The 16,009-nt window shown below is 38.3% G+C and overlaps 1 protein-coding gene across 2 annotated transcripts in view; it reads left to right on the top strand.

The window, feature by feature from the left end:
• DENND5A (DENN domain containing 5A) overlaps nt 1-16,009 on the top strand; it is a 98,023-nt gene that overhangs the window by 63,112 nt on the left and 18,902 nt on the right. For both annotated transcript variants that reach the window (XM_080816995.1, XM_080816996.1), the window contains exons 9-12: nt 5,061-5,211; nt 5,903-5,996; nt 8,458-8,589; nt 14,707-14,859. In XM_080816995.1, coding sequence (XP_080673121.1) covers nt 5,061-5,211; nt 5,903-5,996; nt 8,458-8,589; nt 14,707-14,859 — 530 coding nt within the window. The remainder of the gene's footprint in view (nt 1-5,060; nt 5,212-5,902; nt 5,997-8,457; nt 8,590-14,706; nt 14,860-16,009) is intronic.

The following is a 16,009-nucleotide window of genomic DNA, read 5'->3' on the forward strand; positions in this document are numbered from 1 at the left end:
GTCGCAGGTGGGGGCCCGCCTTATTCTTTAAAATTTTTGAAGTTGAGGGGCAGCTGAGTGGCTCAGTTGGTTGTGTTTGGCTTTGGCTCAGGTCATGATCTCAGGATCCTGGGATCAAGCGCCAAGCTGGGCTACCTGCTCATCAGGGAGTCTGCTTGTCCTCCTTCTTCTCCCTCTGCCTTTCCCCCAGCTCGTGCTTGCTCTCGCGCTCTCTCTCTCTCAAATAAATAAATAAAATCTTTTTTTTTTTTTAAGATTTTATTTATTTATTTGTTAGAGTGAGAGAGAGAGAAAGCACAGGCAGGCAGAGCGGCAAGCAGAGGCAGAGGGAGAAGCAGCTCCCCGCAGAGCAAGGAGCCCGATGCGGGACTAGATCCCAGGACACTGGGATCATGACCTGAGCCAAAGGCAGCTGCTTAACCACTGAGCCACCCAGGTGTCCCTAAATAAAAAAAATCTTAAGAAAATATTTTTTGGGGATGCCTGGGTGGCTCAGTCGGTTAAGTCGCTGCCTTCTCTTCAGGTCATGATCCTGGGGTCCTGGGATTGAGTCCCGCATTGGGCTCCCTGCTCAGCCAGGAGTCTGCTTCTCCCTCTACCTGCTGCTCCCCCTGCTTGTGCTCACTCTCTTTTACAAATAAAAAAATAAAATCTTAAAAAATTTTTTTCTGAAGTATAAATGACATATAAGGAAAACTGCACATATTTAAAATTTTGGCATATGTATAGATTTACATCAAGGACAAGCAAATACACTCATCACCCTCAGAAGTTTTCTCACGGCCTTTTGTAATACCTCCATCCTGTCCCCTCCCCATTCTCTCCGAAATCCTGAGGCAACCAATGCTCTGATTTCTCTTACTATAGAGTTTTCATTTTTAGAATTTTATATAAATGGAATCACACAGTATGTTTTTGTGGGGGGGGTGTGTGTGTGTTCTGCATAGTTATTTTGAGGTTCATTCATATTCCCTTCAGTGCTGAGTAGTATTCCATTTAATGGCTATTACTGCCGTTTGTTTATTTACCTGTTGGTGGGCATTTGGGCTATGAACATTTGTTTACATGTTTTCCTTTCCCTTGCATAAATACCTAGGAGTGGAATGACTGGATCATGTGAATTTGTATGTTGACTTTTTTAAAGAAAATGACAAATTGTCTTTCAAAAAGTGGTTGGTTGTACATTTTATATTCCCAATAGCAGCTTATGAGAGTTATAGTTAATCTGTATTGTTGCCAACATTGAGTATGGTCAGTCTTTTCAATTTTAGCTGTTTTAATAGGTTTGTTGTGATATCTCAGTGTGGTTTTGATTTGGGTGTTCTTGATGACTGATGATGTTGAACATTTTTCCGTCTGCTTATTTGCCATTTATTTATTTCATCTTTTCCGGTGAAGTGTCTCTGCTCCGCCCCCCCCCCTTTTGGGTTTGTTTGTTTAATTTTTATTGAGTTTTGAAAGTTGTTTATATATCCTGGATACAAGTCCTTTATCTATGATTATGCATATATGCATATATTATCCCTACTCTGTGGCTTGTCTTTTTGTTTTCTTAACAGCGGTCTTTTAAGAGCAGCGTTTTAAATTTTGATGAGGCCTGATTTATCAGTTTAAAAAAAAATGGATCAGGGGCACCTGGGTGGCTCGGTGGATTAAGCCTCTGCCTTCGCCTCAGGTCATGATCTCAGGGTCCTGGGATCCAGCCCTGCGTTGGGCTCTCTGCTCGGTGGGGAGCCTGCTTCCCCCTCTCCCTGCCTCTCTGCCTATTTGTGATCTCTCTTTCTCTCTGTCAAATAAATAAAATCTTTAAAACAAATGGATCAAATATTTTTAAAAAATGGGGTGCCTGGCTGGCTCAGTTGATAAAGCATGAGACTCTTGATCTCAGGGTTGTGAGTTTGAGCCTCATGTTGGGTGGAGAGATTGCTTAAAAATAAAATCCTAGGGAAAATAATGGATTATACTTTTGGTATTATATGTAAGAAAGTTTTGTTTAACCAAGGTCACAGATTTTTTTTCCTCCATATTTCTTTCTAGAAGTTTTATATTTTCAGGCTTTATATTTGGGTCTATGATCCATTTCAAGTTAAATTTTATATATAGTATAAGCTAAGGATCCAAGTTCATTTCTTCCATTTGGATATCCACTTGTTACAGCATCATATGTTGAAAAGACTATTCTTTCTCCAGTGAATTGCCTTCTAACCTTTGTCAAAATATCCATGATTTATATACATGTCAGTCTGTTTCTAGATTCTCTGTTCAGTTTCATTAATCTTTTAGTCTATATTCATATCAGTACCACACTGTCTGGATTACTGCAACTTTATATGAAATCTTGAAGTCAGGTAATGTTAGTCCTCTGACTTCATTCACAGTTGCTTTGACTATTCTGGGTTCTTTGTATTTCATATATATATGGATTCAGCTTATCACTTTTCACAAATAACCTTCTGAGATTTTGATTGAAATTGCCTTGAATTTGTAGATCAATTTACGGGGATTTGACACATTAATGTTATTGAATTTTCTGATCTGTGGACATGGCATATCTCTCCATTCATTTAGGTCTTCTTTAGTTTCTCTCAGCATTGTTATGTAATTTTCACTGTGCAAGTTTTACATATCCTTTGTCAGATTTATCTTTTAAGTATTTTATAGTTTTTGGTGTTGTTATAAATGATATTTTAAAATTTTAATTTCTAATTGTTAATATTGCTAATATATAGAAATACGAGTTCTGCATATTGATATGTGTCCTTCAACCATACTGTACTTATTTCTAGTAGTTTTTTGTACATTGTAGCAAATTTTCTACATAGATAATCATCTTACCTGCTAATAATAATAGTTTTACTTTTTCCTTTTCAGTCCAGATGTCTTTTATTTCTTTATCTTGCCATATTGCACTGGCTAGAACCTTTACTGCAGTGTCAAAAAGACATGGTGATAGTGGACATTGTTGAGTTATTCCTGATTTTAGGGGAAAGCATTCACCATTAAGTATGATGTTAGCCATAGGTTTAAAAAAAAGAGGGTTTTTTTTTTTTTTTTAAGATTTATTCATTTATTTTGAGAGAGCAAGCAAGCAAACACATGGAGGGGGAGGGGCAGATGGAGAGAGAAAGAGAATCTTGAGCAGACTCCTCACTGAGTATGGAGCCTGACATGGGGCTCAGTCTTGCTTCCCTGAGATCGTGACCTCAACCAAAATCAAGAGTTGGATGCTAAACCAACTGAGCCATCCAGGTGCCTCTCAGTGGATATCTTTTATTAGATGGATATTTGTTTCTGTTACTAGTTAGCTTAGAGTTTTTGTCAGAGGGGATGTTGCTTTTTCTGCCTCTGATGAGGTAATTATATGGTTATTAGATGTAGTTTTTTAATTTGGTGAATGACATTCATTGATTTTTTTTTTAAAGATTTTTATCCATTTATTTGACAGAGAGAGAGATCACAAGCAGGCAGAGAGGCAGGCAGAGAGAGGGGAAGCAGGCTCCCCGCCGAGCAGAGAGACCAATGCGGGACTCAATTCCGGGACCCCGAGACCATGACCCGAGCCGAAGGCAGAGGCCCAACCCACTGAGCCACCCAGGCGCCCCCATTCATTGATTTTTGAGTGTGTGAATCAACTTGCATCCCTGAAATAAACTGTATTTGGGCATGATATATTATCCTTTTTGTATATTATTGGATTAGATTTACTAAAATTTTGTTTAGAATTTTTGCATCTATGTTCCTGAGGGATATTGATTCATAGTTTTTTGTGGTTTTTTTGTTTGTTTGTTTTTATTTTTGTTTTTGTTTTTTTTGGTAATGTCTTGGTCTGATTTGGTATCAGGATGATAATGGTGGCTTCAGAGAATCAGTTGACAAGTGCTTGCTCCTCTTCAGTTTCCTGGAAGAGCTTATGTAACTGGTACTATTTCTTCTTTGGATGTTTGGCAGGATTCATCAGTGAAGCCATCTGGGCCTGGAGTTTATTGTGGGAAGATTTCAACTTATAGTTTCAGGGGTCCCTTGCTGGCTCAGTCAGTATAACAAGTGACTCTTAATCTCAGAGTTGTGAGTTCAAGCCCCACATTGGGTATGAGCCCACTAAAAAAATTAAATTAAAAATAAACTACAGATTTAATTCTTAAAGTAGATAAAGGTCTATTCATATCTGTTTCTTCTTCTTTTTTTTTTTTAAGATTTTTATTTATTTATTTGACAGACAGAGATCACAAGTAGGCAGAGAGGCAGGCAGAGAGAGAGGAGGAAGCAGGCTCCCTGCTGAGCAGAGAGCCCAACGCGGGGCTCGATCCCAGGACCCCGGGATCATGACCTGAGCCCAAGGCAGAGGCCTTAACCCACTGAGCCACCCAGGCGCCCCCATATCTGTTTCTTCTTGAATGAGCTTTCGCAGTTTTTGTATTTCAAGGAATCTCTTCATCTAACCTATTGTTAAATTTGTTGGCATTAAATTATTTGAATATTCCTGTATTAATATCTATAGAATCTGTAGCAATGTCACCTCATTCCTGATACTGTTAATTTGTCTCTTTTCCTTTTTGTCCTGACCAGACTTTTAAAAATTGGTTTTACTGATCTGAAAGAACCAATGTTTGGATTTTTAATTTTCTCTGTTTGCTATTTCATTGATTTTATTCTGGCCTTTATTATATCCTTTCTTGTATTTCTGGATTTAATTTCCTTGTCTTTTTCTGATTTTTTAAGGTGGACGCTGAGGTCATTAGTTTGAAACCTTTCTTTTCTAAAACAGGCATTTCATGCTGTAAATCTCCTTTCAAGTAATATTTTAATGACATATGCTGATATTTTGTATTTTTTTCTTTATTCAGTTTCAGAATACTTTATTTCTCTTTTGATTTCTCTTTTGACCCATGAGTGTTATATAGAAGTGTGTTATTTAGTTTTATGATGTTATTGATTATTGTGGTCAGAGGACATATTTTGTATGATTCAAATGATCTTAAATGTATTGAGACTTGTTTTATGGCCTAAAATGTGGTGTATTTTCAAAAAATATTTGACTTATTTTTGTTATTATCATTCAGAGAAAGCAATTGAACTGCGTCTGGCGAAAATTGACCATACTGCGATTCACCCCCATTTACTTGACATGAAGATTGGACAAGGGAAGTATGAGCCAGGCTTTTTCCCTAAGTTGCAGTCTGATGTACTTTCCACCGGGCCAGCCAGCAACAAGTGAGTCAACCTCAGGGATTCCCTGATCCAGCTCCCTAACCACAGATGGTGAGGGTTATCCAGTATCTGGGCCTGAGCTGATAGAAGACTCCTGGAATTTTATAAAGCAAATACGGAAAAGACCCAGACTGTCAGATTGTTCACTTGTTTGAACAAGAATAAATAGAGGTGACAAAGTATAATTAATTCTTGTCTGTACTCTGCAAGTTGAGATAGCTCCACATGCCCGAGGCTGCAGAAAGCCAGGCTACAGATAGACTGCAATCATCTCTCGACTAAATCCCATACCATACCTAGCTAGCATTGTGTCTTCGGTAAGTGGTAGTTGAAATAATTGGAGTCTGAACTGAAAGTAGATACTTTGGCAGGGTTGCTCTTTTTTAGTTACTTTCGTAGATGGTTGTATCAAAGCTCAGACAGAGTTGAATGTGTATAGTTTTGAGTCTGCGTATGAAGTTTTTTGGTACATGTTTTAAGAGAACTATGCCTGTGTTTCCTGGGGAGTTTTTCTTACCCAGACACTGAGGTCTGAGCTCCTTTTCCTCAAAGTCTCTGAGCTATCTCAGGTGACTTTTTGGTGGTTTTCCCATGGCCGGTGTTGTTGCCTAGACGTTCAGGTTCTCTCCTGTCAGTAATTTGACCTTACTTTCTCAGTGCGATGTCCATAATTTATCTGCTTGAATTTTTTCAGGTGGACAAAAAGGAATGCTCCTGCCCAGTGGAGGCGGAAAGATAGGCAGAAGCAGCACACAGAACACCTGCGTTTAGATAATGATCAGAGAGAGGTAAGACATGTTAAGAGTGACAGTGATGCTGTGACTATTCTACACTCTCCTCTTTCCCATTTCCTTGGCCTCTGGTCTAATTCAAATGTCTTAGCAATGACCTCTCCCCATAAAGAAGGGTTAATACTGAGTTAGTTCCTGATATCTGATACTGGGCCTTGGTTATGACAAATCCAGGATGTATGATGTTCTGCAAGTGACAGCTAGCTATTAACCATGTAGATCCTCTCCCTGAGCCACGCCCTGTTTGTCGTCCCATTAGGAATGATGTCCCGCTTAAGAAGAGAGCCTTTCACTGTCTTTTCGGTACTCAGTCATGAATGATACTCTGAGGAGTGTGATAGGAACCTCAGAAGATAAGAGTCTAAAATTTGGGAGAATTACTTTTTAAATTTGTGAGTCTTTTTGTGTGTGTAGTATGGTAGTAAAGAAGTTAATTCTGTTAGAGTGAGAAGGAAGAAAAGCTGGACTTAGGTTAATACTGTGAATATCTGAAACTCGGGAGTGGGGGTGCTTTTCCTCTATTTTTTGTGTATTTTAATTTAAAACCGATAATCTTGACTTTTTTTCTAGAGGAGCAAAAGAGAGGAATGTTATCTTCAGGTCCCTGGGGATTAGGGATTTCTGAATTGACCTCCTGAGTTTACCAGCTGAGTTTCTTAGCTCTATTGTAACTTGTTCCCAGTGAAGTTTCTAGTTATAAGTCTCAGGATGGAGACCCTGTCTTAGTTGCAGAGAAGTTGTGAAAATGGAGCTTCACCTTCAGAATCCCATTTCAGGAGCTTCTCTTTGAGAAAAGACACTGCAATTTACATTTTCTACACTTAAAACCTATTAAAGCATATTGTTTTCATATATGTCTGACACCTCAGTGAATGGGAAAACAAATACCATTTTGTCTTTGCTGTTTTTTAAAGGAATAAATTAGAATTGCAAAGTATGGTTATGAGTTTTTAACTGCTGATTTATTTATAGAATATGATTGTGGTTAGACATTTTGTGAAGGTGGCATAAGGGATTTGGGGTATTGGTATTATTTTAGAAGTCTCCCCTGGGTCTTCCACCTCACCTCCACATTATTTTTTCAGCAATGGTTATTGAGCATGTTTCCTTGGTCAAATCACTGTAGTAAGCACTTTGAACTATGAAGATGACAGGAGGTAGGCTTGTCGTCAAGGAATACCAGTTTATTAAGGGAACAAACTGATACACAAATAACTTTAGTAAAACAGTCTTTGAAAGGGCCATGTGAGAGGCAAGTCAATGTTTGATCTCTGATTATCAGAGCTCAGTTCTACCTGGGGTAGTATTCAAACGAAGACTGAGGAAGCCATTATCTCTTTAAGCCTTCGAAGCTTTTAAGCCTTTAAGCCTTTAAGCCTGTTGCATACATTGATGGGATTGTGAGAGACAAAGTTAAGAGCATTCAAGTAGAGGAAATAGAGGGTCAAAACCTTCGTAAGTTGTGTAATGGAGACTGTGGACAGAATCATTTGGAGTAAAGAGTTACAGGAGGTAGGTAACAAAATAGGAGGCAGGTAGCAGTAGTTCAGGTGAAGGAATTGAAATGTCTAACCTTAGTGGTTGGAAGGAGGGGCAGACTGAGGACCAGAAGATAGAATGGACAGAATTGTACTACTGGAGTAAAGTCTAGGGTAAAAATATTGGTTGTGAACTTGTGCTGCTGAGGGGATGTCATTGTGCAGTTCACTGAATTGCTGTGTGTGTGTTAAAAAAAGTAGCATATGGAGAATCACCAGCACAGTGTAGAAGAACAGAAAATGCAGTTGTTGTCTTAAATGTGCACTCTTATTTTCCAGGCCCTAATTTAGCAAGGCTATATACTTTATGATAGTAAGGGTAGATATTTTTTTTTAATATTTTATGTATTTGATAGAGAGAAATCACAACTAGGCAGAGAGGCAGGCAGAGAGAGGAGGAAGCAGGCTCCCTGCGGAGCAGAGAGCCCGATGCAGGGCTTGATCCCAGGACCCTGAGATCATGACCTGAGCGGAAGGCAGAGGTTTTAACCCACTGAGCCACCCAGGTGCCCCAAGGGTAGATATTTTTGATATGGGCAGAAGAGTTAAACTCCTTGCAGTGTGGTGGAGAAAATGGATTTCTCATTAGTACTCTGAAACTTGGTTGGGTTTGTACACCGAGCTGTACATGCTGCAGCCATGTTAGCTGTGTGTTCTTTACCTCTTACATCATTAAAGCAAAGGTAATTACAGTACTCACGGAATGCCTTACATCAGAGAAAACTCATCATATTGTCTTAGTTTTTCTTTTTTGCTGCAAGAGTTTCATTTTAAGCTTTCTACCTCCAACTGTAAGCAAAAGGAGGCAATAAAAAAGTGTGGGGTGATAGTAGTGCCCTCTTCAGGCTCTCATTATTACTGGTCACCTGTGGTTTACGTGTATGGATCCAAAGAGCTTTTGATCTTTCTCTTTGCTGTAGAAGTACATCCAGGAAGCCAGGAATATGGGCAGTACCATCCGCCAACCGAAACTGTCCAATCTCTCCCCGTCAGTGATTGCTCAAACCAACTGGAAGTTTGTAGAGGGCCTGCTGAAGGAATGTCGCAACAAGGTGAGCCATGGTTGCTTGTGTTTATGTGCTCTTTCCCTTGGCAGCCGGGGCGGGGTGTGGGGGGGGACTACATCTGGGCTCTGAGCACTCTTTCTTGGTTTTAAAAATTTTGTTAATATAATGGGAGAGTACTGATTTTAAGATCCTGTTAACTTGGAATTAGGTGTATTTGTTTTAAATAAATATACCATTACTAGAGAGCAAGCACACTTTGCTTGATATTAATATATATTTTTTAAAACTGAGAGAGGGATGTACTTTTCAATTTTAGACACCTTACATTACTTAACATGAAATCCTTGTAGTTGAATTGTCTTCAACAGATTAATCTTACACATAGGAAAATGTTTTTGCCTCTCTGTTTTAATTTGATGGCAGTAATATCATTATCTAGACACAAAAATTTACGGGGTGCCAACTATGTGCCAGGCCAAAGTATGTTGTTCAGTTTAAGCTTATTGTTGGGATGTTTTTCTCAGTTCTACAGACAGTAATGTTTTTAAGCTTTATTGAGGTATACTTGATATGCAAAAAATTGCACACCTATTTTTTTTTTAAGTAGACTCCACACCTACTCATGATTCTGAGATCAAAACCTGAGGTGAGATCAAGAGTCGGTAGCTTAACTGAGCCACCCAAGTGCCGCTACACACATATTTTAATGTACACATTTTGACAGGTTGGACATATGCATACCCCATGACACTATCACCATAATTAAGGTGCTAAATATCTACCACTTCCAAAAATTTTCTTATGTTATTTTATGGGTTTTTTTGTTTTTGTGGTAACTATAATTAACATGAAATCTATTCTCTTTAACATATTTTAAAGTGCACAATAATCTATTGTTAATAATAGGTGCTTTGTTTAAAAATAGATTAGTGGAATAGAATAGAGTCCAGAAATAAACCCATGATTATTTGGTCAATTAATCTTTGACAAAGGAGGCAGGAATATGCAATGGGAAAAAGATAGTTTCTTCCACAAATGGTGTTGGGAAACCTGGACAGCTACATGCAGAGAATAAAACTGGACCATTTTCTTACACCATACACAAAAATAAACTCAAGGATCTAAATGTGAGACCTGAAACCATAAAAATCCTAGAAGAGAGCACAGGCAGTAATTTCTCTGACTTCAGCCATAGCAACATCTTTTCTAGATATGTCTCTTGAGGCAAGGTAAGCAAAAGCAAAATAAACTCTTGGGACTACATCAAAATAAAAGACTTTTGCACAGCAGAGGAAATAATTAACAAAACCAAAAAAATGGGAAAAGATATTTTCAAATGACCTATCTAATAAAGGGTTAGTATCCAAAATATATAAAGAACTTATACAACTCAACACCAGTAAATGGTCAGACTTGAACAGACATTTCTCCAAAGAAGACATACAGCTGGCCAACAGACATGTGAAAAGATGGTCATCATCAATGAAATGCAAATCAAAACCGTAATGAGATACCACCTCACACCTATCAGAATAGCTAAAATCAAACACACAAGAAACAACAAGTGTTGACAAGGATGGTAGAGAAAAAGGACCCCTGGTGCATTGTTGGTGAGAATGCAAACTGGTGCAGCCACTGTGGAAAATAGTATGTGGGTTCCTCAAAAAATTAAAAATAGGGTTCTGTGTTTCAGCAATTGTACTATTGGGTATTTACTCAAAGAATACAAAAACACTAACTCAAAAAGATTATAGTAGCATTATTTACAATAGCCAAATTATGGAAGCAGCCCAAGTGTCCATTGATTGATATGTATAGGAAGATTACTCAGTCAGAATAAAGAATGAAATCTTGCTATTTGCAACAACATGTATGGATCTAGAGGGTATAATGCTAAGTGAAATAAGTCAGTCAGAGAAAGACAAATACCATGATTTCAACTCATCAGTTGAACTTAAATGAACAAAGAAAAGAGACAAATCAAAAAACAGACTCTTAATTGTAGGGAACAGATGGTTACCAGAAGGGAGATGGGAAGGTGGATGGGTGAAATAGCTGATGGGGATTAAGAGTACACTTATCTTGATGAGCGCTGAGTAATATATGGAACTGTTGAATCACTATATTGTACACCTGAGACTAATATAACACTGTATGTTAATTACACTGGAATTAAAATAAAAAAAGATAAAATTAATAATAAAAGATAAAATAAATTTAAAAAAATAAAGTGATGGGATGCCTGGGTGGCTCAGTTGGTTAAGTGTCTGCCTTTGTCTCAGGTTGTGATCCCAGGGTCCTTGGATCAAGTTCCACATCAGGCTCCTTGTTTATCCTGGAACCTGGTTCTCCCTCTGCCTGCCATTCCCCTGCTTGTGCTCTCTCTCTTTCTCTTACAAACAAAATCTTTAAAAAAAGATTTTTTAAAAATCTTTAAAAAAAAAAAAGTGAGACCAATTGACATGTTTACTGCACAGGTTTAGGCAGAGTAGGCAAAGAGCTGGCTTTTAACTAACATTATATCCATTCTTTGGTTAACAATGATTATGAAATACATCCCAATTTCAGAGATGTTAATACACAGAATAATGTATGTATTAGAATTGAAGAAATACAGTAATCAGTCTAGCACTGCCAAATGGTGGTTACCTTGTAGAGCAACGGGAACTCTTGTGCTGTTGGAAGTGTAAATTAGTGTGACCACTTTGGAAAACAATGTGGTATTATCTAGTATTCTCCTGAATATTTTCCCTAGAGAACCCTTTTTTTGCAGTGTGATTCAGGAGATCTGTACAAGTAGCTTATAGCAGCATTCTTTGTAGTATCCCCAAACAGGAAACAACCCAATGCCAATCAGTAGTAGAATTAATAAGTGAATTGTAGTATATTCATATGATGGAATGCTGTACAGTGATGGACATGGACAACAGTTGTCCCCATCCATGTGTGTGAATTTCACAAACATAAAGTTTAATGAACAAGCAAATCACAAAAGAAAACGTATAGGCAAAACTGAACTACCTCGTTTAGCAATGCAAATACAGATGATAAGCATTTCTTTGCTTCTCTGTAGTTCTATTGTGTAGGTCAGGATAGTGGTCATTTCCGGAGTGAAAAGGTGATTTAGAGAGGACACATGGGATGCTTCAAAGGTATGAATGGGCAGTGTTTTATTTCTTAACTTGGGTGATGGTTATAATAGTGTGTGAGATATATATACACATATATGTGTATATATATATATATATAAAAACATGATTATGAGGTCTGTTTTATATTAAAAACACTAAAAATAACAATGGAAAAAATATGCCAAAGTATTAAGAATTATTTTCTTAAAGGTAGAATTAGGGATGATTTTCTTCTTGCTCTTTAGATTTTTGTATATCACAAATTTATAACAGAATTAAATCTTAGTTAAGGACTTGAACTCAGTATTCAGGCAGAGTTAGATTCAGAGGCCAGATCGACTACTTTTTGGCTGTGTGATTTTGGCAAGTTCTTTAAGTTCTCTGACCTCAATTTCCTTATTAGTAGATTGGGAACAGTAATAATACCTCTCTCAGTTGCAGTGTTTAATACAGTGCCTGACACATAGTTGAAATTATCGTTATACAGTGTGTTTTTTGGTTTTTGTTTTATAACAAGCATTTGAAAATTTTTACTTACAAGTAAATTATTTGAAATTCATAAATTATTATGAAAGAAATTGAAGACACAAGGAAATGGAAAAACATTCCATACTCGTGGATTGGAAGAACAAATATTGTTAAAATGTCTGTACTTCCCAAAGCAATCTACATACTCAATACAGTTGTGAGCAAAATAGCACCACCATTTTTCAGAGAATCAGAACAAACAATCCTAAAATTTGTATGGAACCAGAAAAGACCCTCAGCAGCCAAAGTTATGTTGAAAAAGAAGAGCAAAGCGGGAGGCATAAAAAATTCCAGATTTCAAGCTGTATTACAGAGCTATAATCATCAAGACAGTATGGTACTGGCACAAAAACAGACACATAGGTCAATGGAACAGAATAGAGAGCCCAGAAATAAACCCTCAACTCTAAGGTCAACTAATCTTCAACAAAGCAGGAAAGAATATCCAGTGGAAAAAATGACAGTCCTGAACAAATTGTGTTGGGAAAACCAGACAGCAACATGCACGACCACTTTCTTACACCACACACAAAAATAAACTCAAAATGGATCAAAGATCTAAATGTGAGACAGAAAAACCATCAAAATCCTAGGGGAGAACACAGGCAGCAACCTCTTTGACCCTGGATGCAGCAGCTTCTTACTGAACACGTCACCAGAGGAAAAGGAAACAAAGAACTATTGGGACTTCATCCAGATAAAAAAGTTTCTGCACAGCAAAAGAAACAACCAGCAAAACTAAAAGGCAACCCCTGGGATGGGAGATGATATTTGTAAATGACATAAAATAAAGAGCTAGTGTCCAAAAATCAATGAAGAACTTAAACACAGCACATAAAAACCCAATAATCATTAAGAAATGGGCAGAAGGGGTGCCTGGGTGGCTCAGTGGGTTAAGCCTCTGCCTTCAGCTCAGATCATGATCTCAGGGTCCTGGGATCAAGCCCTACATTGGGCTCTCTGCTCAGCAGGAAGCCTGCTTCCTCTTCTCTCTCTCTGCCTGCCTCTCTGCATACTTGTGATCTCTGTCTGTCAAATAAATAAATAAAATCTTAAAAAAAAAAAAAAGAAATGGGCAGAAGACATGAACAGACATTTCTCCAAAGAAGACATACAAATGGCTAAGAGACACGTGAAAAAATGCTCAACATCACTCAGTGTCAGGGAAATACAAATCAAAACCACATTGAGATATCCCCTCCCGCTGGTCAGAATGACTAAAAGTAAAGACTTGGGAAACAACAGATGTTGGTGAGGATGCAGAGAAAGGGGAACCCTCCTGCACTGTGCATGGGTATGCAAGCTAGTGTAGCCACTGTGGAAAACAGTATGGAGGTTCCTTAAAAAGTTAAAAATAGAACTACTGTATGACCCAGCAATAGTACTACTGGGTATTTATCCATAGGATATAGAAATGCTAATTTGAAGGGGCACATGCACCCCAAATTATGGAAAGAGCCCAGATGTCCATCCACTGATGAATGGATAAAGAAGATGTGGTATAGGGACGTCTGGGTGGCACAGTCGGTTAAGTGTCTGCCTTTGGCTCAGGTCATGATGCCAAGGGCCTGAGATGAGTCCCATATTGAGCTTCTTGCTCAACAGGGAGCCTGCTTCTCCCTCTGCTTGTTGCTCCCTCTGCTTATGCTCTCTGTCTCTCTGACAAAAAAATAAAATATTTTAAAAGAAGATGTGTATATATGTACAGCAGAATATTACTGAGCCATTTACGACAACACGGATGGAACTAGAGGGTATTTGCTAAGTGAAATAAGTCAAAAAGAGAAAGATAAATACATGATTACACTTGTATGTGGAATTTAAGAAACAAAACGAATATAGGGGAAAGGAAGGAAAAATAAGATAAAGACAGAGGGGGAGGCAAACCATGAGACACTCTTAATTATAGGGAACAAACTGAGAATTGCTGGAGGGGAGATGGGTGGGTAGATTTGGGGTAGTTGGGTGATGGGCATTAAGGAGGGCACTTGAGGTAATGAGTACTGGGTGTTATATGCAACTGATGAACCACTAAATTCTACTTCTGAAACTAATACTATATGTGAATTAACTTGAATTTAAATAAAATCTTGAAAGAAAGAAAAAAAAGTAAATTATTGGTCCTTAATTTTGATCCCCTTGGCAAGTACTTTAGATATATTTCTAGCCTTAAATGCTTGCAGGTTTGTTTGGTAAGATCAGTTAAACAGTGTGAAACAGAGACTGTCCGAACTGATGTGACCAAAGGGTTTTATTCAACTCTTTTCATCTCATTAATGCAAAAAATTAATCCAGAGTGATGGCATTACTTGCCCAGGGTCACACAGTGATTGCTGTGTTCTTATCTTTGTAACTGGGGGGTAAATACATTTAATGTCTCTTGGTCTCACTCATTTTGTCCTTCGCAGCCCAGGGAAGTACTGTGTGGGTCACCACAGCCCTCTGTAGTTGAATGTATCCTGCTCACCATAGTTATCTAATCCTACTGATTGATTCCTTGTAGACCAAGAGGATGCTGGTGGAGAAGATGGGCCGAGAGGCTGTGGAACTAGGGCACGGGGAGGTGAACATCACAGGGGTGGAGGAGAACACCTTGATTGCCAGCCTTTGTGACCTCCTAGAGAGGATCTGGAGTCATGGGCTACAAGTAAAGCAGGTAAGATTGTGTAGACTCTCCCTGCTGAGCAAAATCTCTTTCTCCTTTCACTTCTAGCTTTTCCATACTCTTCCAGCTGGCTGGCTTTGAAAAATGGTGCAGGCCGTGTGGGGTGAGACTTGAAATACCTAAAAAAACAAATAAGTAAATAAATGTGATCCAAACTATTTTCTTTAAAAGATATGCTTCATGAATCTGTGTTATTGTTAGACATTTCTTGAGTGGCATCCTCCTTATTATACATAGAACTAAAGGCCAAATTGATAGATCCTTTTCAGCAGCTGGCCTTGGTCTAGAGATGGGACACAAAAGAGAGAACTTGGAGCTCATAAGTACCAAATGTACTCTGCAGGTCCTTTACTAATGGTATATTCCTGGTGGGAAAAGCTCTGTAATTAATATTTCTTTTATATACAGATAGCTTAACTGTCTAAGGATTTGAGAAAGGACTGCAGGAAATTGAGTAAGTTTGATTTTTGCTGCTTGATACCAGAGAATTTCTTTATTTCAGAATACTCTGTTTGGAATAGCTAGTCAAGATGGACAACTTTTACTTTTATGCATTTTTTAAAAGATTTTATTTGTTTGAGAGAGAGAGAAAGACAAAGAGAGCACGAGAGCAGGGAGAGTCAGAGGGAGAAGCAGACTCCCCACTGAGTTGGAAGCCTGATGTGGGACTTGATCCTGGGGCTCCAGAATCATGACCAGAGCCGAAGGAGTCACTTAACCAACTGAGCCACCCAGGCACCCCTACTTTTATACATTTTTAAATTTGAAGAGAACTTGAAATCTTTTCAAAAGCAGTTTTAGGGGCATCTGGGTGGTGCAGTTGGTTAAGTGTCCGACTCGTGATTTTCGCTCGTCATGATCTTGTGGGTCATGCCTTAAGAGATCTCATAGAGATCGAGCCCTGCAGTGGGCTCTGCACTCAGCAGGGAGTCTGCTTGAGATTCTCTCCCTCTACCCCTCTACCCACTTATGTTTTCTCTTGCTCTCTAAAGTAAACTTTTTTTAAAAAATGGTTTTAATATGGATAAAATAGAAAATACACATAAGTATCCATCAAGTATTTATCGAGGGCTGACAGTGTGCCAGGCATTGTTGTTGAAGGCACTTGAGGTACCTTCATGAACAAAACAGACCAAGATCT

This window comes from Martes martes (assembly GCF_963455335.1).
Source record: "Martes martes genome assembly, chromosome: 10".
Lineage (NCBI taxonomy): Eukaryota > Metazoa > Chordata > Mammalia > Carnivora > Mustelidae > Martes > Martes martes.